General features: G+C 37.3%; 1 protein-coding gene across 15 annotated transcripts in view; it reads left to right on the top strand.

Moving 5' to 3' along the window:
- Window positions 1–24158, top strand: part of EXOC6B (exocyst complex component 6B) — a 605784-nt gene that overhangs the window by 409581 nt on the left and 172045 nt on the right. For all 15 annotated transcript variants that reach the window (XR_006215816.1, XR_006215815.1, XM_042981710.1 and 12 more), the window contains one exon: window positions 17001–17142. Coding sequence is in view for 13 of the 15 variants with exons in the window: in XM_042981710.1 (XP_042837644.1) it covers window positions 17001–17142 (142 nt within the window). In the remaining 2 variants the exon portion in view is untranslated. The remainder of the gene's footprint in view (window positions 1–17000; window positions 17143–24158) is intronic.

The raw sequence follows: 24158 nt of genomic DNA, 5'->3' as shown, positions 1-24158 counted from the left end.
AGACTGATGTCCCAGTTCAAGGCAGTTAGGCAGGAGTTCCTTCTTCCTCACAGGAGGATATGCCTTTTTGTTCTATTCAGGCCTTCTACTGATTGGATGAGGCCCATCCACATTAGGGAGGGGATTTGCTTTACTCAGTCTATTGACTTAAATGTTAATCTCATCTGAAAATACTGTCACAAATGCACCCAGTGTAATGTTTGACCATATATCTGAGCACCCCGTGGCCCAGTCAAGTTGACACATGAAATATAATTAACACATAAAATAACCACAGATGCTATGCCCTTTTTTTTTTTTTTTCTTGTCATTTTGTGGCATTCTTACTTGGGCCATGTGCTAGTATTTTATTCTCCTACTTGACCCCAGATGTAGTTCTTTACACATTGAATCCTTGTCAGAAAACAAGGGTAGTAGACAGCCTTTCATCCTTTTCTCTTCCCCATTTAATGGCAGTCTCATCCCTTCCCTAAACTATTTATGTATGTAATGATATGCACATCTCTCCTCTGATTTCCTGGTTCTCCTGGCTTTTAAGTTACCAGTTATTATAGCTAATCAACTTCAATGGCTTTCATACCTAAGATTGTATTTCCTTACATAATAACAGTTCCAGAAATTATAATCACACAGAGGCTCAGGAATGTCAGGGCTAAGGTATTTGTCATTTCTTAACCTTTTTCTCAAAGTTCTAAGGCAGAATTTTAGCCATCACATATTTAGATAGCAGAAAAAAGGAAGGATCGGGCAAAAGGACTTCTGAAGACATTTCTGCTTTCAAATCATTTGCCTTCTGTATCTGACAAGAGGCTGAGAAACGTCATATTCTGTTTGTGTTGCCAAGGATTATTTTGTTAATGAAGAAGGGAGCAGGGATGATGAACAGGCAACTGACATAGTCTGCACATATATTCTGTTTTGAGTGGAGGCGGTGTCTTACTGTCACCATTGTCTGCATCTCTAAAAAGTTTCTAAACTTGTGGGATACAGTGCAAATGGTCAGTTTCTAGCATGTCCTGTCACAGAGATTCTTCGGTTCCTGTTCTTCCTTCACTCAAGGGCTACGCCTCTGAGATGACATTATATTTCAACAGTTTGCCTTCAACTATAAGTTTAGTCATCTCTTCAAGATGCACAGCTTCTACTTCGATTTAAGAAAGAAGCTAGGTGGCAGGAAGTAGTTGAGGGATGTACTAGGAATAGGGGAAGCCACATTCTAACTTAATGGCTTAGAGTAACAAGTATAGAGAGGAACAGCTGCCTAGTTCTGTATTATGTAATTCTCAGTGTCTCTGAGATCAAGGGATAGATTGTAGAAGACTTTTACAGAGTGTTTGATGTATTCTGAATGTAGAAAATGTAGGAACATTTTTCTTAATTCAGCTTCTGCCTTCTACTTTAGGATAACTTCATCTCTGTTTTTTCAGTCTTGGTTGTAGCATTATTGTGGCTTTTCATCTTTTTCTGGCTCTTTACTATTGAGAGTGTTTGTGAAAAACTATACTGAAGGGCTGTTAGCCAGGCAATCTTTATTCAGTGGGTATTTATTTTAATAGCCATTTGGTTTCATTACCTTTTAATGAGTTCTTTGATAGCGAGTTCCTTAATTAACAAGGCAGTCTTTCAGGTTTCCTCTTTTCTAATTGTTAACATATTTTGTTGCTTTCACACAGATACGCTGTGATGAAAAGTTTCCTCTTTACGGCTCCTGTAGGACCATTCAGAAGGGGAAAGATGGGGATGGGGAGAATATGCAGCATGTTTCCTTAGACATAAATGGTTTAAGAGTATTTGCTCTCCCAAACTGAGACTGAGTGAAATATTCCTATTTCATGCTCAATTTCCTACAACATGATTAACTCAGAGTGGATTTCTACGTGTATGAAAGTTGATTGAATCCAGCTCACGTTAGAGTTTGCATGTTACAGAATTTTTCTATAACCACTTTTCAGGAAATGTGGAATATTTAATTCGACCTGGGACCCAAACAAGTTTTCATTTAAAAGTTTCCTCGATCCATATGCAGTACTCCTCGCAAAGATAAGAATATTTTATAATACACTTTCTGCCACTCATTGAGGCCCTAATATGTGCCAGATACTGTATAGGTCTCTACAGTCTGTTATCCCATTTATTGCATAAATTTCTGCAAGGTCGGTGTCATTATCTTCATTATACTGATGAACAAGCTAAGTCTAACTAAGATTAGACAACTTTCCTTAAAGGACACAGAAGTGACAGGGCCAGGATTTGAACCTAATTTAGTATGAACCGAAGTCCTTGTTCTTTCTCTGTGTATCACATCCCCTCTAGTCCTGTCTTGCTTTCACTACGACTTGCCATAAAATGGACATTGGTGGCTCATGCACTGTTCTCCCATAGTAAGATTAAGTACAGAGCTAATTAAATTGTTGTAAAGAAGATCTTAAATGATTTCCCTCAGAGAAAACCTAAGGGTTTAAATATTCTGAAATGAAGTATTTGTATTGGCAGAAAATAATGAACCAAAGCACCTACAGGATACGTTAGCTCAAAAAAGCAAAAAAGAAACTCAGGCTAATGAGGTGTTTGGGAGGAGAAATGCTCTTATTTAGGGTATTGACCAGTTAGGAACTGAGTAATAAGTTGTATGTGGAAGTTAAAAGCGACTGGCTGGCAGACAGTCAGGCGTCTGTACCATTGTGTTTTGTAAACTTTCTCCTATGGCTGTGGTGTGTTTTTTCCAAGCCCACTTAATTTTTTATGAGGTTTGTAAAGGTCTTGAATAAACAATTGAGATTATAGAGGTTTTCCTGGAAGCTTTGGTTAATATTTTAATACACTCTGCTTTGTCACATTATTAAATAGCTTATTGGAAAGTTTGAAAGAGAGTGTTTCTTTTTTCTTCTTCCTATTTTTCTTCCTTTTTTTTTTGCGGGGGGGGGGTTCTGGTAGTTAAATATCAAAATTGAGTATAGTTTTTAGTTGATTCTCTCTCTTCTTTTTATTTTAACTCGATACCTCTATAGATCACCCTTGGATTAGAAATCAGCATCTGGGAGGCCTCCACTTAAAATGCACTTCAAGTGAAATTACAGTTTAGAGGGTATATCTTGAAATGAAGCCAGTGATTGTAAATGTATGTAGTAAGCGAGGACTGGAGAAGGAGAGGGGGATCGGACAGGGTCAGAAAACAGGAACTAATAGAACTTTGGAGATTACCTCATCGTGACCTTTCCCTCATTAATATTTGAATCTGATTCTTTGGCATCTTGGTTGCAGTCTGGTGAAATGTCAAGCATGGCAAGGACTGAATCCCTTCAAAGACATTTCTGTGTTAATGAGATGACTTGATGAAGTTGACCTTTAACCTGAACAGGAATTGAGGAAAGAGAAAGGAAGAGTTTTTATTTCTCATTTGAGGACTTCTTATTCTATGGAGGTTTGTGTAGTAATAATTGTTATTTGTAGAGTCCTTTATATGACCTCATTTCAAATTGGAAGCCACTTGAAAACATTTCCATGTTGTTGTTATTGGGATGTAACGAAGGTCACCCCGTAAGCCTTACCACTTTTGTGAAGCTTTCTCTGACTATTTTGGCCTCATAACCGTTTCTTCTAAAATCATATAGCACTTAGAGTTTATTCTGCTCAATTTAGCACTTAATTGCATGTTCTCCTTGATTTGCTTCAGAACGGGAAGTACACTTTCCACTTTTTGCGTGAACAGAATTTTTTGGTTAAAAAGAGGAAAATCATCTGACTCTATAAAAGGCATAAATGGTTAGTAAAATATTATGAGCTCAAAAAATACTTACATTTTAAGCAGATATACCCAGTGTCTTTTCAGCTGTCTTCCATGCTCGGGATCAGAGGAATAAATATTATAATAATCAGAAGACATTTACTGAGTACTTACCAGTACCAGGTAGTGTGGTAAATACTCATAGGAATTGTTTCTATTTAACCATCATAACAATCCTACTTTACAGATGACAAAATTGAGGCAGAGGTTAAATTCAGTGTTCCATGGCACTGTATTTAATGTTTGTTTTCATTAAATCACATATTTAATATTTAATATTTACACTGGCAATTTAATATTTAACCCTGTTGTCGTCTATGTCAGTAGAACATACAAGTCAAGGTGTATTTGCTGGTATTTTTGTTGTTTTGTAATGGGAATGTACTGACTAACTGGCTATATATACTCTTAATCCTTTATTGTGAATTTGAGTTTATATGAATATATGAATGCATTTTCATTATAAAGCAAAACCGTTTGCCAAACTGATAATGGAAATCAAGACAAGGGCACATAAAATTATTGGCCGGGGCAAAATTCTTTAAATGGCTATTATAGTTTTTTTTCTGGTTGGTATATATTGGTAAATTAAAAAGGTTCTTTGGGTCCTGGGTATGATCTCATAGCTCAAATGAGGGAGTGGGACTTATTCTTTAGTCATAAATATTTTTATATTTATATTTTTATATCTGTATACTTATATACAAAATATAGAAACAGAGAATTGTCCAAAAAAGGAAGGGATCAATTCTTGGGATGTAAATTACAACAGGTTTTAGAGGAACAGGGTACCAAAGAAAAAAGAAACACAGAGAAAGAGCGCCCCCCCCCCCCCAATGTCTTTATAAAATTCTCCTTCAGTCCCTGGCTAATTTCTAAGTTTCATAAATTAGGGCCTACTCTGGAGCTGTAGAAGACATCAGCTGCTGGAATATTGATAGCTGAGCAAATATTCTAAAAGTGCACGGCAGAGACATTGAGGATTGGACCCACACAGAGACCTGATGAACACATGGCCTTTGTGTTTAAACATTTGCATTTCTGTTTAAACATTCAGTAAGGCCATTTGCAGGGATTAGGGAGAAGGTCCTAAGATAAAGGATGAAATTAAAATAAACCCACTGTAACTTTAAAAACAAGCATGACAGAATGAGAGAGGATACACTACCTGCCTGAACAAAACTCAAAATCTGCTGAGGAAGATAACATAATCTAACCCCTCTGTAGCATCTTATCTGCAATGTGTGGTATGTGAAACAAAGTTTCTTAACATGGTAGTAAGCAGAAAAACTGACCTGCAATCAAAAGTTAAAACAGTCAATAGAAGCAGATCTTTAGATAATCCAGATATGCTAGTAGAGATTTCAAAATAACTGATACATATGTTAAAGAAAACAGAGGAAATAATGGACAAAACACACACAAAAAGATTATTTGAACAGATATTAGGAATCAAATGTGTGGTTTTTTTTAAATTTTTTTTTTTACATTTATTTATTTTTGAGAGACAGAGAGAGACAGAGCATGAGCAGGGGAGGGGCAGAGAGAGAGGGAGACACAGATTCCAAAGCAGGCTCCAGGCTCTGAGCTGTCAGCACAGAGCCTGACGTGGGGCTCAAACCCACGAACCATGAGATCATGACCTGAGCCAAAGTCGGATGCTTAACCGACTGAACCACCCAGGTGCCACTCAAATGTGTGTTTTAGAATAGCAAAATATAGGATTTGTAATGGAGAGCTCATTATGTGAGCTCTTAAAAATGGATTAAATGTGTTCAATAAGAGATTCAATGAAGCAGAAGTCAAGATAATTTAACTCAATGGTCTATAGACACCACCAAAATGTAAATGCATAGAAAAAAGAAAAAAAATGTACTTTTAATTTAAAAAAATGAAATAGGGCATAAAAGAGAGATGGAACACAGTGGAAAGGCGTAACACATGGGGTGCCTGGGTGGCTCAGTCGGTTGAGTGTCCAACTCTGATTTCAGCTCAGGTCATGATCTCGCAGTTTTATGAGTTCCAACCCCACATCTGGCTCTGGTGGGCAGCGCAGAGACTAGTTGAGATTCTCTCTCTTCTCTCTGTGCCCCTTCCCCACTCATGCTGTCTCTGTCTCTCTCAAAATAAATACATACATACACACATACATACATAAATGTATAACACTTATGTTCTTGGAGACCCGGAAGGAAAGGAGAGAATAAGGATGGAACAGAACCTTTAAGGTGTCTGCGCTCAGTAACAGATCTTCAAACTGCATGAATAAAAACTGACAGAACTGGAAGGATAAATAGATTCACAGGTACAGCTGATTATTTTAACACTCCTTCCATAACCAATAAAACAAGTAGACACAATGTCAGTAAGGGTATAGAAGACTTGAACCACAGTAAAACAACTTGACTTAATTGGCCTTCTCCCACGACCAGCTGTTTTTTAGCATACATGGAACATTCACTAAGCTAGAGCATATTCTGGACCGTAAAATGTGTCTCAATAAATTTAAAAGGAGTAAAATCTAACCGACTATGTTTGCCATCTGCCACAGAAATAAATTAGAAATCATAAGACATGTTTATGTAATTACCCACTTAGACATAATATATCATTGATTTGCTAATGTGTTGAAATTGTGTATGTGTGTTTATGCAGGATGTTGGTATATAGTTTTCTGTTCTTGTATTGTCTTTGCCTTTGATTTTGCCACCAGGGTAATGTTGGTCTCATAAAATGAGTTTAGAAATGTTTTCTCCCCATCTCTCTTTTGCAATAGATTTTGTCTAGAATTGGTTTAATTTCTTCGATTAATACTTGGTAGAATTCACTGGCAAAATAACCCGAGTTTGGAGTCTCTTCATTGGAAGTTTATAAAATATAAATTTAATGTCTTTATTAGAAATAAGCTTATTTGGGGCACCTGGGTGGCTCAGTCAGTTAAACGTCTGACTCTTAATTTCAACTGAGGTCATGATCTCGTGGTTCATGAGCTTGAGCTCTGTGCTGGGCTCTGCACGCTGACAGCATGGAGCCTACTTCGAATTCTCTCACCTTGTGTCTCTGCCCCTCCCCTGCTCGTGCTCACTCTCTCTCTTAAAAAAAAAAAAAGAAATTTAGTGTGTGTGTGTGTGTGTGTGTGTGTGAGTGAGAGAGAGAGAAAGAGAGAATCTCAGGAGATGTAGAGAAAGCATTTGGCAAAAATGGACACCCTGTCAAAAAAAAAAACAAAACTTCTTAGCAGACCAATCTAGTCTTATTTAATCTAATAAAAGGGTATCTATGAAAACCTACAGCTAACATTTTACTTAATGGTAAAAGACTGAATGTTTGACCTCTAAGATCAGGAACAAGACAGGTATGTCTTCTCTCACCATTCCAATTCAACACGCTATTGGAGCTAGTTAATGCAAAGTGACAGGTAAAAGAAAGAAAAAGAGTGCTAATTGAAAGGGGGAGCGAATGAAACGTTTTTCTTTTTAAAAAGATAACACAATTGCTGATACAGAAAATCCTAAAGGATTTTTTATTTTATTTTTTTTACTTTCTTCAGCACCGTATTTTCTTTTTTAATTTAAATTCAAGTTAGTTAACATATGGTTTAGTATTGATTTCAGTAGTAGAATTTAGTGATTCGTCACTTACATACAACACCCAGTGCTAATGCCAATAAGTGTCCTCCTTAATGCCCTTAATGCCCATTTAGCCCATACCCACCAACTTCCCCTCCAGCAACCCTGTTTGTTCTCTGTATTTAAGAATCTCTTATAGTTTGCCTCCCTCTCTGTTTTTCCTTCCTTTCCCTATGTTCATCTGTTTTGTTTCTTAAATTACACATATGAGTGAAATCAAATGATACTTGACTTACTCTGACTGACTTATTTGTCTTAGTGTAATACACACTAGTTCCATCCACATTGTTGCAAATGGCAAGATTTGATTCTTTTTGGTCACCGAGTAATATTCCATTGTATATATAAACCACATCTTCTTTATCCCTTCATAAGTCGATGGACATTTGGGCTCTTTCCATACTTTGGCTATTGTTGATAGTGCTGCTATAAACATTGGGGTGCATGTGCCCCTTCAAATCAGCATTTTTGTATCCTTTGGATAAATACCTAGTAGTGCAATTGCTGGGTGGTAGGGTAGTTCTATTTTTAACTTTTTGAGGAACTTCTGTACTGTTTTCCAGAGTGGCTGCACCAGCTTTTTATCTTGATGAGGCTCCAATAGTTCATTTTTGCTTTTGTTTCCCTTGCCTCCTATGAGATCTTTAAAAAATGGTAGTGGAACTAAGTTTGCCATATCACAAGATACAAGGTCACTATGCAAAAAATAGGTCTGTTTCCTTGTGCTAATGAAGAGGAATTAGAATCTGAAATGAAAAATCAGTGTAGTATACAACATCAAAAAGCAGGAAATACTCTGTAACAAACAAAATATGTGCTAAAGTTGTGCACTCAAAACATTACCAAACAAAATTAAAGAAGATCTAGTTAAATAGAAAAGTTTACTGTATTTATGGACTCAGTATTATTAAAATGTCAATTCTCCCAAAGTTACTCTTTAGCAGCTCTTCTCTACCAGACTTCTGGGTGAGAATTAAACCTCAGTGCCCTAAGGCCTCCATGATATATATAATGAATTAACATTTCTTCTATGTATGTGGAATTGTAGTAGTCATACCAATCTTGAAGGAAATGAGTATCGATGTTAATAAGCTATTTTTAAAATTTATATAAAAATTCAAAAACCTAAAATAAAACTATTTTGAAAAAGAAGAATGTTAGAGAACTTTATACTGCCTAATTTCTATATTTACTATAAGGCTTTATTTAGTAAGGAAGAGAGTGAAGTATTGGCATAAAGTTTGACTGAAAGATCAATGGAACAGAATAGAGAGTCCCAAAATAGACTCCCACACATGTGGTCCCTTGGTTTTCAGCAAAGGTGTCTATCCTGAATCACTATATTGTATACGTGTAACTAATATTACACCGTATGTTAGCTAACTGGAATTTAAATAAAAACTTTTTAAAAAAATAAATAAAAATCTATTAGCTATTCCCCACCTCCATCCACTACCAACATGGACAATAAACTTGAACAGGTACTTTTTAGAAGAGGGTATCCATTTGACCAGTACACATATGAAAATATGTTTTAATAGAATTACTCATGAAAGAATACAAATTGAAATTACAATGGTTACCTCTATAGACTGGCACAATAGTATGAATTAAAAAGACTTACAGTACCAAGTATTGGAGAGGCTGTGGAACAACTCCCATACATTGCTCCTGAGAGTGTGAAATGGCACAATCATTCTGAAAAACTGGCAGGTTTTTTGGGGGGGGATTTGTTTTGTTTTTTGAGAGAGAGAGAGAGAGAGAGTGCAAACAAGTAGGGGAGAGGGGCAGAGGGAAAAAGCAAATCTTAAGTAGGCTCCACGCTCAGTTCAGAGCCCCTGAGGAGGCTTGATACCATGACCCCGGGATCATGACCTGAGCTGAAATCAAGAGTCAGACGATCAACCGACTGAGCCACCCAGGCGCCCCAAAAGTTTGGCAGTTTCTAATAAAATTAAACATACAGCTACTCTGTAATCTAACAATCTCACTCCTGAATATCTTTCCAAGGAAAATGAATTTCCACTGAAAGACTTCATTCAGAATAGCTCCCAAATAGAAACAACCCCAAATATATACTAGTAGAAAAAATTAATAAACAACTTGTGATTTATTCATACTCCTCAGCAATAAAAAAGAACAAACTATAGTTACATGCAGTCACATGGATGAATCTCAAAAACATGCTGAATTTAAAAAGCTAGGCACAAAAGAAGGCTATAGGGTTCTTTTTATATGAAGTTCAAGAACAGGCAAAACTGATCTATTGGCTGTAATCTATGTGGGTTTGCTGATTTGAAAGGGCCATGAGGAGCTTTCCAGTGTATGGAAGGGTTCTCTTATCTTGATCTTGATGGCAGCTTTATTGGTTTTTATATACGTAAAGATCATCAAGCTATGTTCTTAAGATTTGCACATGTACTGTTTGTAATTATACCTCAATAAAAGCATGCATAGCAAACAGTGTTGTTGTTCTTTTTAAAGGGTTCCTATGTTTCTTGAAAGGTGACTGAGGATAAGAAAGTGAAGTGAGTGGCTAGGTCTCAGAACCAATAAATCTCTCCTCTCCTTCCATCCACATCCTGAGTAGTATATACTCCAAGTTCTGTTTGGACTATGCTTTTTTCTTTGGACTTCTTAATTGTTTCATGACAAGTAAGGTAGAGATTGTTTACCCTTATTTTTTTTTTTTATGTTTTTCTTATTTTTGATTACTAGGGGCTCACCATCTCATTGTAGGCTCTACTGATGGCTCAAATGACACTATATATGTTGTCCAGGATACTTTGACTACCGTCCTTGGGCTTCACTTCTTTTCTTTGTTTGTTTGTTTGTTTTAGCTGTTAGGAAACTTTTGTTTGTCTAGAATGGGGATTTGTGCATGATTTTAGTGAGTGGATATTTATACAGATTTTCTGACTTGAAGAATGTTCTTTGGGCAGGATTGTAAAGACATGAATTCAGTTGTGCGAAAATCTACTTGGAGAGGATGTGTGATTTTTTTTTAAGTCTGTTTATTTATTTTGAGAGAGAGAGAGAAAGCATGAGTCGGGGGATCAGCAGAGAGAGAGAGAGAGAGAGAGAGAGAAAGAGAGAGAGAATCCCAAGCAGGCTCCACGCTGTCAGTGCAGAGCCTGACGGGGAGCTTGAGTTCAGGAACCGTGAGATCATGACCTGAGCCAAAACCAAGAGTCAGTTGCTTGACTAACTGGGCCACCCAGACACCCAGATGTGTGATTTTTTTAGATGGTTTAAGTATAATGGTGAAGTAAAAATTTGTTCATGGAATTTCTGCAGCACATGGGAAACCAAGTTCCAGGCATGGGTCCCAGATGACAAAAACTTATGCGAAGACCCAGAGTTCTATTCCTCCAAATATAACTTAATGAATGTCCACCCTAAATAAATAGGAGACCCAGTGCTCTGGAATGAATTGGTCTTATCCATAGCTATGGGCTATTGAGGAAAAAGGAACAAGGTAGCTTTCTTATTCAATAAAGGAAAGCAAGTTAGCAATCAAAAATCAAGTTCCCTGGGGCAGGCAGAAATAAGACAAGGGTCCATATTAAAGGGAATGCCTACAGTAAAGGTCAGAATAGAAGGTTAAGGGAGCAGAGGCACCAGGTAAACAGAAAGGGAGCGCTTTATAGCGTGGCTTTACATTCTCTCTGCAGAGCTCTTACTTGCCTTGCTAGATCAGTTTCTGCATCTGAACTTTTCTCTGTTTCACAGTGAAATAACTCATTACATGACTTGAGAAAGAAAAATTTGACAAAACCAAAATGTAAGCAAGGGAGTGTTATTCAGGAAGCAAAAGCAAAAGAGAAAGTTGGTGTGAAAAAGACAGCTCTCTTTCACAGAACAGTTCCTGGCACTTTGCATTTGTCTTACTTTGAAACTTGCTAAGATTATCCAGAGAAAGAGAAATTTGGCTTTGGCCATTTGCAGTGACTAAGCCAAGATCCTTGGTGATCTTGGAGTCAGGGTCTGATCCCAGTAAGCTGACAGAGAGCTGTGGTTGGAGTCCATTCTCAGTACCTACTGTGAACTGAGCTTTCTTTTGATGCTTCCTTAATGGAGAAGGGAGAAAAAACCTCTCGCTCAGTATCCTGGCCTTTTAGACTTGTGTGATTTTTCTTGTCCTCTCCATTCCCTTATCCCAAGTCACGGAGCAACAGAAACACATGGCAATTACCAAAGTCCCTTTACTCGGAAGCAGAATCAAATGATTATTAAGTCTTTGGTGTCTGACAGGGCTGGGTTCACATCCCAGCTTCACCACTTGCAAGATACACTCTATAGTTTAACTCCTCTGTACTCACATGTATAAATCAAGGGTTAAATACTTCATGGGGTTCTTGCAAGAATTATTTGAGAACATGTTCAAAACATTTGGACATAGTCAATGCTTAATAAATGAAGGCAGCCAGTCTGGCGATCATAGAGATAGTGGTGGGATTGATGATGGCGATGCTTTCTCTAAGCTCCTCACCTCTATTCATTTGTGTTCTCTGACATAGAACTTAGTATCGTGTAATTGAAGTACATGGTAATTGAAAGTAATGAATACTGGGGTGCCTGGGTGGCTCAGTTGGTTAAGCGTCTGACTTCGGCTCACGTCATGATCTCACCCTTCGTGGGTTCGAGCCCCACGATGGGCCCTATGCTGACAGCTCAGAGCCTGGAACCTGCTTCAAATTCTGTGTCTCCCTCTCTCTCTGCCCCTCCTCCACTCACACTCTGTCTCTCTCTGAAAAATAAATAAACATTAAAATTAAAAAAAGAGAAAGTAATGAATATTATGCTTTCTGTATGTCTTTTAAGGAGTCTGTAAGATTTCTAAACATTTGTCTTAATTGTGTTTGTGCCTTTGTGTAAGAAACAATGGATATCTCCCTTTTTGTAAAGAGAATTAGATACCTCCAAGACATAAAGTCACGTATCAGTGTGTACCTGCTTTGCAGTTTTGATGCCATAGTTTCTTTCCTTTTAGACCATATGCTTTTCGAGAAAATGTACACACATTATATGACAGTGGAGTATATCACTCTGTGTAAAGTATTGTGATACAAGGAAGACAGACAGTAAGTAGAGGCGGAGGTAGAGAGGATAATTTGAATTACAGAATATGTATCTGAGTATATATTTTTAAAATTTTTTTTTAATGTTTATGTATTTTTGAGACAGAGAGAGACAGAGCATGAACGGGGGAGGGTCAGAGAGAGAGGGAGACACAGAATCTGAAATAGGCTCCAGGCTCTGAGCAGTCAGCACAGAGCCCGACGCGGGGCTCGAACTCACGGACTGCGAGATCATGACCCCAGCCGAAGTCGGACGCTTAACCGACTGAGCCACCCAGGCGCCCCAAGTCTGAGTATATTTTTGCAGTAAGTGAGTGAGTTGATTTGGTTATCAAAGAGCTACATGGTGAAAACCAAAAAAGTATTTTCGTGGGTCTTGACTCACACCCAGTGGTGGTGGTTCTCTCTACGGCCATAAGCCTGATTTTGAATTAACATTATGAACTTGTCACCAGTTTACTCCTCTCCCCTTCTTAAAACTTAAAAAAAAAAAAAAATTGTAACTAGATTGAAAAATACTATGAACTAAAATGCTTTGGTAGTGGGTGGTAGTGGACTTTTAATTCATTTTGGTGATGCTTGTTGACTGTCTTGGAGTATGTAAATATTGTAGATGCATCGAGAGGCAGCATGATGTTGCCTATTGAACTAGTTCTGAGACCCTGTGACTCAAACTGCCCTGCACCCCATGTTTCCTGTGTGTTCAAAATATGGCAATTCTTAGCTCATTTTTCATCTTGTCTGGCATTCTACGTTTATTCTTGCAGGTTCTCCATACACGAACACTATGACAGCTTCATGAGATATAGCCTAGGTGTCATTAGGCTGATTTGAAAGTCTTCCTAGAGGTATCCAAAAGGCATTTTTATGGGCCATTTCATCAGTTGAGGTTTTCCTAAGTCCCAAATTCTTTCATGTTACCAGTCTAGTTATGCTTCTCCCTGGCAATCTGTTTTGGCCACTGAACGAAGCGTTTCCAATGCTATCTTCTTCAGCCTCTGGCTTAATGGGGCTTGTAGCTGTTTGATTTTCACCACATCTCCATGTTCAGCTTGTCGGGTCCTTTAAATATCTTGGCCTTGATAATCATGTTGGGCTACAAGTCAAAAAGTGTGTCCCTGCTGCTACTCAGTATTTGACGAGTTGGCTCCTGAGCTACCACTGTCTTACCTGTTTGGGCCTAGTCTATGCCTTGGATAACCCATTAACCTTGTTAACATCTGGACCAGTTTTTGCTCAGTATTTCGGTGTAAGACAGTGTAAGATTTACTACTGCTTTTTAGGTGATGGTTTAGTGGAAAGATACAGATTTAGGACTGGGTGGAAATACCCATAACTCTATGAATTTGTCTACATTTCTGAACTTCACAGAGAGCCTTAGTTTGTTTATCTAAAAGAAAAAAATAATCCCAACTTCTTGCGGTAATTCTGAGAATTAAGTGAAATAGCACAAGATGCCAACTGTTTAGGCTGTAGCAAATCTTGGGCATAGAGTAATGGGCATAGAGTAATGGGCATAGAGTAATGCCCAAGAGATGACAGTTTCTTACCCTTTTTTCTGGCTTCTGATCTGCGCTGCTGTCTCTGGGCATCTGCTGTAGTCTCATCTTCCTTCCTTCACTCCATTCCCGCTCTCAATGTTGAAAACCCACAGGGCTCCTCACGGCATTGATCCGCCCCCTCTGATTGTTCACCCAGGGCCTGTAAGTGTGTTGAACTCCATGGCTCTCCTTGGTGTGGTGTCTGTTCCAGGTCTCCAGTGGGTTTAACTGAAAGCAAGCCTCTTATTGGGGATTTCATTCACAATATAACTCTTCTCTTTAGGATTCTGTGTACTGCCATTGCCTCATTCTCACTCGGTCTGTGCAGTACTCCCTAACTTAGGTATTTCCATTTGTTGTCTTAAGTCATCCAGAGTGTGGATCTTCAGAGCATACAAGCAGAAGCATATAGATGAGGAACACTTCTAGTATGTATACAAAATAGGGCATTGCTTATCACCCTGTTATTTTTATGCCATAAAATAATATTGTGGTCAAATAAATAAAAATTTGGAAAACATTCAATCTCACAGAGTAATCAAAAGACATAGAATCATAAAATATCTCCTATTTAATTAGGAGAGAAAAATTTATGTAGTACTCAGTGCTAGTGACTATGCAATTAGTGATACTCTCATAAATATGTGGGGACATTATAAATCAGCACATACCTTAAGCAAAGCAGTTTATAGTGAGATATTTAGGGATCTAGTTTCCACCTATGTTTTTCCTCTCATACATGCATATGCATTATGAATCACAGTACTGATACCCTAATATGGTCCAAGGAAATAATCTTAAAGGAATTATCCAAAGTATATAAAAAGGTACACAAATTTCAAAATTCATTGTGGTATTGTTTATTATATTTTTTTCATTTAAAGCTTGCTACTTTTGAGGAAGGCCCTGGCCCAGTGAAACATATGAGAAAAACGTTAAAGACACTGTAGTCAGAATCTGGCATTTTTATGACTTCTTACTAGACTTACATTACTCCATGACCTACTGCATTTATAATAGAATATACATATATACGTATATATAGGTATACATATATATCTATATATATACACATATATATCACGTTAGCAGATAGGCATATATATATATATATATATATATATATATATATATATATGTATGTATATGTATGTATATGTATATGTAAACATCCTAGATCTCCAACAACAGAAGAGTAGACATAGGCAAGTAAATTGTGGTATACTCCTAAAATGAAATACCGTGGGATAATTAAAAGAATAAACTGCAGCCACATGTATTACATTTAAAAAATTTCACATTTATAATATTGAACCAAAAAAGCAAGTTGCAGAGAGACATATTGTATGATATGATAGAAAGTTTCAAAATACATAAAATTTTTTTATTATATACTTATACGTAACTTTATAATAGTATTTTAAAAATTTAGCTGGTGTACCTAGCAACAATAATGGTTGCCTCTAGGGAGAGGAAAGAAAGTGATTAAGGAGGTCATACAAGGGCTGAAACTATATTTATAATGTTTAATAGATACATAAGTATTCATCATATAATTCTGTATACCTTTCTGTATGATTGAAATATTTCATAATTTCACAATAGAAGGATCCATTGACTAACTTGAGATCTCAGACTTTTTGAAACATTATCATCCTGTTTTTCAGAATAGCTGATAAATAACAAATAAAATGGATAAGTAGCTGGAAAAAAGTGGATTTCTCTTCTCTGGTTTATAGCTTAGATCTGGGAGTATGATGCAAAGTGTTTGAATCCTTTAAAGAAGATAGTAAATATTAATTTTAATATCAATATTTTTAAAATTAGCTTAGGGACTCCTGGATGGCTCAGTGGGTTAAGCATCCGACTTCAGCTCAGGTCATGATCTCATGGCTCATGGGTTCGAGCCCCGCATTGGCCTCTGTGCTGACAGTTCAGAGCCTAGAGCCTGCTTCAGATTCTGTGTCTCCCTCTCTCTCTGCCTTTTCCTTGCTTGCTCTGTTTCTGTCTCTCTCTCTCTCAAAAATAAATAAACATTAAAAAATTAAAATAAAATAAAATTAGCTTACAGTTTATGTTTATAAACCTCAGTGTTCACTTTCTTTTAAAGATTTTATTTTATTTTTTTGAGTAATCTCAAAACCCAACATGGGCCTTGAACTTACAGCCCCAAGATCAAAAGTCACATGCTCCACCCAACTGAGCCAGCCAGGCACCCTTTCGTGTTCATTTTTTAAGAAAACAAAATTCATCCTTTTCATTTTTTTTTTCAGGAAACCTTAATTGTTCTTTTCCTTTTTGTGTGTGTTAAATCATAAAACAGTAAACACTTTGGTTTCTAGATAAATTAGGGCATGTTGTTTACATTTGTCTTTTAAGAATTATAGTAATTTTGAATTTTTTTTTTTTAACGTTTATTTACTTTTGAGACAGAGAGAGACAGAGCATGAACGGGGGGCGGTCAGAGAGAGAGGGAGACACAGAATCTGAAACAGGCTCCAGGCTCTGAGCCGTCAGCACAGAGCCCGACGCAGGGCTCGAACTCACGGACCGCGAGCTCGTGACCTGAGCCGAAGTCAGACGCTTAGCCGACTGAGCCACCCAGGCGCTCCAAGAATTATAGTAATTTTGGAAGGGGCTTTTTAAAATTTATTTCTGTGGAAAAAATCCTTCTCTGTTTAATTAAAATTTTGAATATTGTTTATCTGTTGTTTAGGTAAAAGCGCTTGGATGTTAAACATCTGGGCTTTGTGAATTTTAGTTTAATGTTACAGCTGTATAACTCAGGGTGACGAAGCTAATATTTAAGATGTTGCCACCAGGTGCTATTAATCCAAGATTATTGAATGCCGAGGCTATCACGATGGAGAAAACCTTAAAGAAATCTCTAACTGAAAAATAAGTTGTCATTTTTGTTGGAATTTCATTGTAATCCATTAACATGATTTACGCTCTTGTATTTCAGGGAAAAGTGGCCCAGACAGCATGTATGTCAGCTTGCAAGCATTTGGCCACATCCTTGATGCAGCTGTTGCTGGAAGCCGAAGTAAGACAGCTCACCTTGGGAGCATTGCAGCAGTTCAACTTGGATGTCAGAGAATGTGAACGTAAGATAGTGAACCACCCTTCACTTGTTTGTTTCACCTGTGTACTCACGTCTGTGAAAACCAAGAAGTTTAAGTCTGTGGGGTCTTTGTTCCCGATGGAGTCGACAAATACGGGAGACAACTTGAAGGATGTGTAGAAATGGCCTATCATCAAGCTGATTTGAGCACCCAGAGTGCCTAGGCCCACATGTAGGACAGAGATCTCTGGCCACAAACGAATTTGCAATCTAGAGTGGGGGATAAGGCAGACGTGCGTTTTATAGGCACCAAAGAAAACCTGATTAGTCTGAAGACTTCGGAAGAATGCAGTTCCCAGTCACTTTTTTTTATGTTATATTTTAAGGCTATTTTTACATCTTACCTGCAAACTCTTCTTACTCTAAAGAACAAATGCGTGTGCATTTGGGAATCAGAAATGCTTTCTATTGCAGGTAAAAATAGAAAATGTTAGAGTGGTTTAAAAACATAGGTTTTATTTTTCTCGAGGCAGTGAGTTGCTGTGTTGATTTAGTTGCTCAGTGATGTCATCAAGGACTCAAGTTTTATTTATTTATTTATTTATTTATTTATTTATTTATTTATTTTTGAGTATAGTTGACACACAATGTTATATTCGCTTCAGGTGTATCACATAGTGATTCAGCTTCTATATACCTTATGCTGTTTTCACCACAAGTGCAGCTGCCATCTGTCTCCATACAAGGCTATTACAATATTATTGACTGTGTTCCCTATGCTGTGCCTTTTATTCCCATGACTTATTCATTCCTTAACTGGAAGCCTGCATTTCTCACTCTCCTTTACCCATTTTGCCCATCCCTCCATCCCTCCTCCCTCTGGCCACCAGCCGTTTGTTCTCTGTGTTTATAGGTCTGATTCTACTGTTTGTGTGTTTATTCATTTGTTTTGGTTTTTAGATTCCACATGTGAGTGAAATCATGTGGTATTTAGGGGACCCAGGCTCTTTTGTTCCCTCTCCTCTGCCACACTTAGAGTGTGGAATTTTCCTCCTCATGCATATTATTCCTTCTCATATATGTATTGTATTATAGTCAGGAGAGATTCACATTCCCTCAAAAAACCCCCAAAATGCCATATGACCCAGTGAGTCTACTTCTGAGTATTTACCCAAAGAAAACAAAAACACTAATTTGAAAAGATACACACAGCCCTATGTTTATTGCAGCATTATTTACAATAGTCAAAATATGGAAGCACCCTAAGTATCCATAGATAGATGTATGGATAAAGAAGATGTGGTATATATCTACAATGGAATTGTACTGAATTCAGCCATAAAAAAGAATGAAATCTTTCTATTCATGACAACACAAATAGACATAGAGAGTATTATGCTAAGAGAAAAAGACAGATACCGTGTGTTCACTTAAATGTGGAATCTAAACAATAAAACAAATTAAAAAAAAAAAAGAAATAGACTCATAAATACAGAAAACAAACTGGTGGTTGCCAGAGGGAGGGTGGGGGATGGATAAATAGGTGATAGGGATTAAGAGGTACAAAATTCTAGTTATGAAATAGGGAAAGTCACAGAGGTGAAAATTAGAGCTTAGGGAGGATAGTCAATAATATTGTAATACCTTTGTATGGTGGCATGGTAACTACACTTGTGGTGAGCATTTTGCATTGCATGTAACTGTCAAACCACTATGTCGTGCCATCGAGACTAATATAATATGGTATGTCAGCTATAGTTCAATAAAAAAAAGAAGAGGAGATTCATGTTCAAGACAGGAAAAAGAGCCCAGTGTCACTTATTCCTTTTATTAAGATAATTGAAACCTTTTCAGGAGACTCCTAACAGACTACTTTGTTGTATCTCATTGGTCATCATACAGTTGTACGGTCACCTCCGGCTCTAAGGGAGGCCAGAGACTGAGTATCTGGAAAAGTGATAGAGGACCACTGTAATTGGGACAGTTGGTTCATCATGAATCATCCCCTTGGAGTTGAACACAAAATTAGTTCTGGTTAGGAAGAAGAAGGAAGAAATAAAGAGCGTTCTGGTGTTCATTGTGCTGTCAGCAAGAAATGAAAATGAACAAAAATGATATGATGACTTGAAATTTTTTTTTGATTCTAAGAAAATTAAAATAATGGAAAATACTAAAAATCTGCTAATACTTCTTCCCCACCTTTTTATTTTTACTGCCTGTTGGTTTCCCTCACTTGACTCTTGGTGGCTAGAAATTAAGGTTTTATTGGCTATGCTGTTTTTAATTAATTACTTATTAGAGGCTTCCAGTTTCAGTCACCACAGAGTAACAGGTTTCAAAGCTACCTTTCTGCTGTCAATAACTGTAAAACTGGATAAACTGTATAAAGCAGTTTATTTCACGCATTGGATAGCAGACAGCACAAAGCTGTGATCTTTCAGAAAGGGGAAATGCACAAGGTAAACTTGACATTCACTCTTGTTTTCTATCAGAGGGTACTATCCAAACAGCAGCACAGGAAAGTAGAGCCAAAATAAAAAGCAGTGTTTTACATCGAAAAAAACAAAACAAAACAAAATAAAAAACAGAGATCAGCATATAGGGCTGGCGAGGCAGCTGGGATTTGTGGGGCAAGATACAAGAGAACAAGGAGTTGTTTAGAGAAGTAACTCTAGAAGTCTGCATCGGAGAGCCCTTGAGCCCTTGGTCAAAAACTAAATTGCCATGTACAGGTTAAAATTCTGTGATTGGCAGAGAACAGCCTCTGAGGATCTGTGGGCTTAATAGGAATGCTAGAGGTCCCACAGTGCTATGAGACATTGGAATTCTGATCAGTCAGAGTTGAGAGACCAGCTAATTATCTTGTACATTCAGTAAGACCCCCAAAAGTTAGACCTTAAGAGTGCTCAAGTTCTAGAGTAAGAGCCAATCTTGATCCACCCTAACAAAGCCTAATTAAAAGAGGCCTGACAAGATAAAGGTAATCTACCAATAAAATAATTGCCTGCCAAAACACAACTCATCTGTCTTTGAAGGAGGAGGAACACACAAAAAAATTCAGACTCTTAACCATATAGCATTGACAATTGCACAGCAAAAAGCTAAGATTGGACATGTAAAGAAACAGGAAAAAATGTGACCCATAAGAAGAAAAGACAGGCAATAGAAATAGACCCACTGATAACAGAAATGTTGAAAATAGCAGACAGAGCCTTTAAAAAACTGAATATAAACATATTCAATATTTTAATTTACAAAATTTTATATTTTGCAGAAAGAAAAACTTCTTTTTGTGGAATTTTTTTGGGGAAAAAGAAAAGTAGAGAAAGAAAATAAAAGTCACCATGATCTCATCATTCAGATATAAGTACAATTCCAGGGATTATATTCAGAAGTGATAATATCCAGCAGCCACAGAACTTTTTCTAGAAATAGTCCACCAGATTCCATGCATCTACTTAGCCAAAATTGTTTTACATGCCTCTGTTTTAACCAATTAGTTACTTGGAGGATGAAAACATAATGATTGGCTAGACGAATCAAGATTGGTTTTTGCTATTTAGTATGAAGTCATCCATTTCTGAGTTTTGGGAAAAGAGTAGAACTTCACTCTCTATACATAGAGTAGGAGTAGGCAACCAGCCAATGTCATTGGTTCAGCAACTAAGTCTGATGAATGACTGGGAAGGACTACATGACTGCATTTTGTCAGAACTAAAAGATAAAGAGGAATGGAGGTGATAAAACTAGAATATAGGAGCCTTGAGGAAGAGGAGTGATGGTCTAGGAGAAGCACAGGGGAGGAAGGAAGATGCCTATGTTATGGCCTGATTCTGAAGTACATTGTATGTCAAAGAAGGAACATCTTCTACCTGAGGGAAGTAGAGGCAAATTGGTTTCCTTAGCAGAGAGCTAGTTTTCCATTAAGACTAAGAGGTGGAGAGATCACTTTATATACAGTATAATATTGTATTTATGAATGAAAGGGTGGAAACAGAGTTTGTTATCCATGCAAAAGCGGTTCCAGAGAGCCAGTACGGTATCTGAATAGCCATTTGATATATTGGTAATAGCCTTTCACACTTAGGAATCAGCTTGAAGTCAGCATTTGTAGGGCATGACAGTACCTCCAATAACCATATTACCACTGAAATTTTTTTTGTCCATATATTGTGGAACCACTAAGTTTCATTGATTTAAGAAGTTTTAATGTTTCATTTCTGATTGTCAGTAATTTGTCTGTCAAGAAACTTTCCACGGACATTTATTTTACTTTAAAAGAAAGAATTCTATTCTATGTCTTTTGCTATACCATCCCCCTAATTCTTTTTTTCTTTAGATGCTCAGTGGTCTATAAAAAATCTTAAAGAAATGATACATAAAATTCAAGTAACTATACAGAGGCGTATAAAAGCAGCCCCAAATGACAAGATAATTAACACTTACATCTTTCTACCCAGTGGCGTGTGCATGCGTTATTTTCTCTATTGTCTGTGAGTCCTTGGAAGAACTGTATAGGTCCTGAAAGAAATCAAACTCTGGACAAGGCAGAAAGTGAATGTACCTTGAGTGTTTGACTCTGAGGCCTGGGCTGCCATTTTCTTAGGTCCCAAGTAAAAAGAGGAATTGTATGCATTGCATGAGCCTGAGATATTCAGCTAGTGTCATGTAGTCATTAAGAACATAGATTTCAGAGTCAGCTCAACCAAATGCATTCAAGACACCACTTATATTTAGTGTGACCATGTGTAAACTATTTAACCTCTCACAGCCCCATTTATGAAATAGGAGTAATAATAGTAACTAATATTACAGGAGTGGGGTCAGATTTAAATAAGAGAATGCATGAAAGGGTTTATTTATTTCATGGCTGGCAAAACACTGTGCATTAAGTAGTGGCTTCTCCTGTTATCATTAGCAGTAGCAGCAGCCGCAGCCACAGCCACAGCAGTTAATAAATATCCAAACTCTCAGAAGGACTTTTGCAGGTCACTCAAATCTTTGTCTATAGTGTATGAATTAGGTAGGTTTGAAGATGCCATTTTATTTGGGTTAAGAAATTCATTTTTGTTTTTGGTAGTTGTCTGTGAAACTTCTGTGGTTGTCCTGAAATGTCTGATCCAGAACCGATCATTTTCTGATTCTCAGGATGATGCTCCTGTGAGATATCAGTCAGTCAGCTCGGCTGTTTACTAGAAATAGTAACTATGCTTAGGGCACCATTATCTAATAGGAATGTTGTTACATAATTCTTCCTGACAGGACACTAAACCAAATACGTTTATTTTAATTTATTTTTTAATGTTTTATTTATTCTTGAGAGGGAGAGGGAGACAGAGCATGAGCAAGGGAGGGGCAGAGAGAGAGTGGGACAGAGAATCTGAAGCAGGCTCCAGGCTGTGAGCTGTCAGCACAGAGCCTGACGCGGGGCTCGAACTCCCAAGCGGTGAGATCATGACCTGAGCTGAAGTCGGATGCCCAACCGACTGAGCCACCCAGGCGCCCCTAAACCAAATACGTTTAAAGTGGAGGCTATTAGGAATTCAGGAGGTATGAAGAAAATATTCCTTTCCCTTTCAAAACTGGCAGTGGATAGTTCTACTTTGTCTGGATTTCATCTTATACCTCCATATGTTTGTATGTCTTCTATTTGGTTTTAGATGTTGGAGCACTGGATCCTGGCAGAGAAACTGGATTTGAAATACTAGCAAGTCTTAAGAGCCTACTACTTTACCTCCTTAACCAAACTTGGGCTCTATATCATACATGCACTTCTTAGTCAGTCTGGGTCTGGATTTGGAATTTCCTAAGCTTTCTCTTTGTGCCTTCTAAATAAAGAGGTCTAGGTTCATGGCCAAGCTCAACTACTTATTTACAGCATTAATTTAGTAATGTGTTCACTTATTCAACAAATACATATGGAGCCCCTTCTTTGTGCAGAGTACCATGCTGGAGGCTGGAGATAAAATGGGAAACAGTGGATTTTAAATAGGAGAGTGACTGATTAGATTTGTATTTGTATTATTTTTTACTTTACTTTACTTTATTTCATTTTATTTTATTCTATTTTATTTTACTTTACTTCTTTTCTTTTCTTTTCTTTTCTTTTCTTTTCTTTTCTTTTCTTTTCTTTTCTTTTCTTTTCTTTTCTATTGGTTAGATTTATGTTTTTAAAAGGGACCCTGCAGTTTATCAGGAGCCTTCAAGACCAGTAATAGGTCTACGTCAGGATAGAGATGAGTCGAGAGCCTCAGCCTATTTCTGCACAATAATTCAAGCTATGGAAATGAATGGATCAACTCATTTAACCTCCCTGAGTCCATCAATAAACTAGAAATACTAATCCCTGCCCTATTTGGCTCACAGTATTGTTAGGAAGTGAAATGAGATAATATATATAAAATCATTTACAAACATCCACGGAAATTTTACATATTACATAATCATTTCTTTACCCCTATACTTTTATGTGTGTTTTTTCCTTTTGTTTCTCACTTCCACTGTTATATGGTTTATGGTGTTAAATATTTTCAGTTTTTAGTTATCTACTCAGGTCCCTAAATTATTCAAAAGACTGGTATATTAAAAGTATGATATAATTAACCTAAATCTGGGGCACATTTGTTTGCAAAGAGATACAGCAGGAATTGAATCTTTTAAAATTTAGAAGAGTCCATTTCCCAGGATCCATCAGTCTTTTGCACAGAATAAACTGGGCCTTAGAACAAGAAGGTAAGAGAGGATGCACCTTGTCGTACTCTCAGTTCTTTGGTGGTTGAGTAAATCTGGCCTTGGTTTACTGTTTGGGGAAGGGCTCCAAAGTCTTCCACTTTGCCATTCTTACCATAATAACCCTCACCACTTTACAAGTCAGGAATCCAATGTGGATCTGCCTAAACTTGTGATTTTGGAAAACAACTTCAGAATAAATTCATGACCTCACTGAGCCTACTGTGATAGAACATAATGGCAGAACACCATTTGTCACTTACCCTCCATAAGTCCCTGCTCTAACTGAAAGATCAGATAGCTTTCTGCATCTCTCTTTGCCCGTCCTGC

This window comes from Panthera tigris, chromosome A3, assembly GCF_018350195.1.
Source record: "Panthera tigris isolate Pti1 chromosome A3, P.tigris_Pti1_mat1.1, whole genome shotgun sequence".
NCBI lineage: Eukaryota > Metazoa > Chordata > Mammalia > Carnivora > Felidae > Panthera > Panthera tigris.
This window is presented reverse-complemented; position numbering and strand designations above follow the sequence as displayed.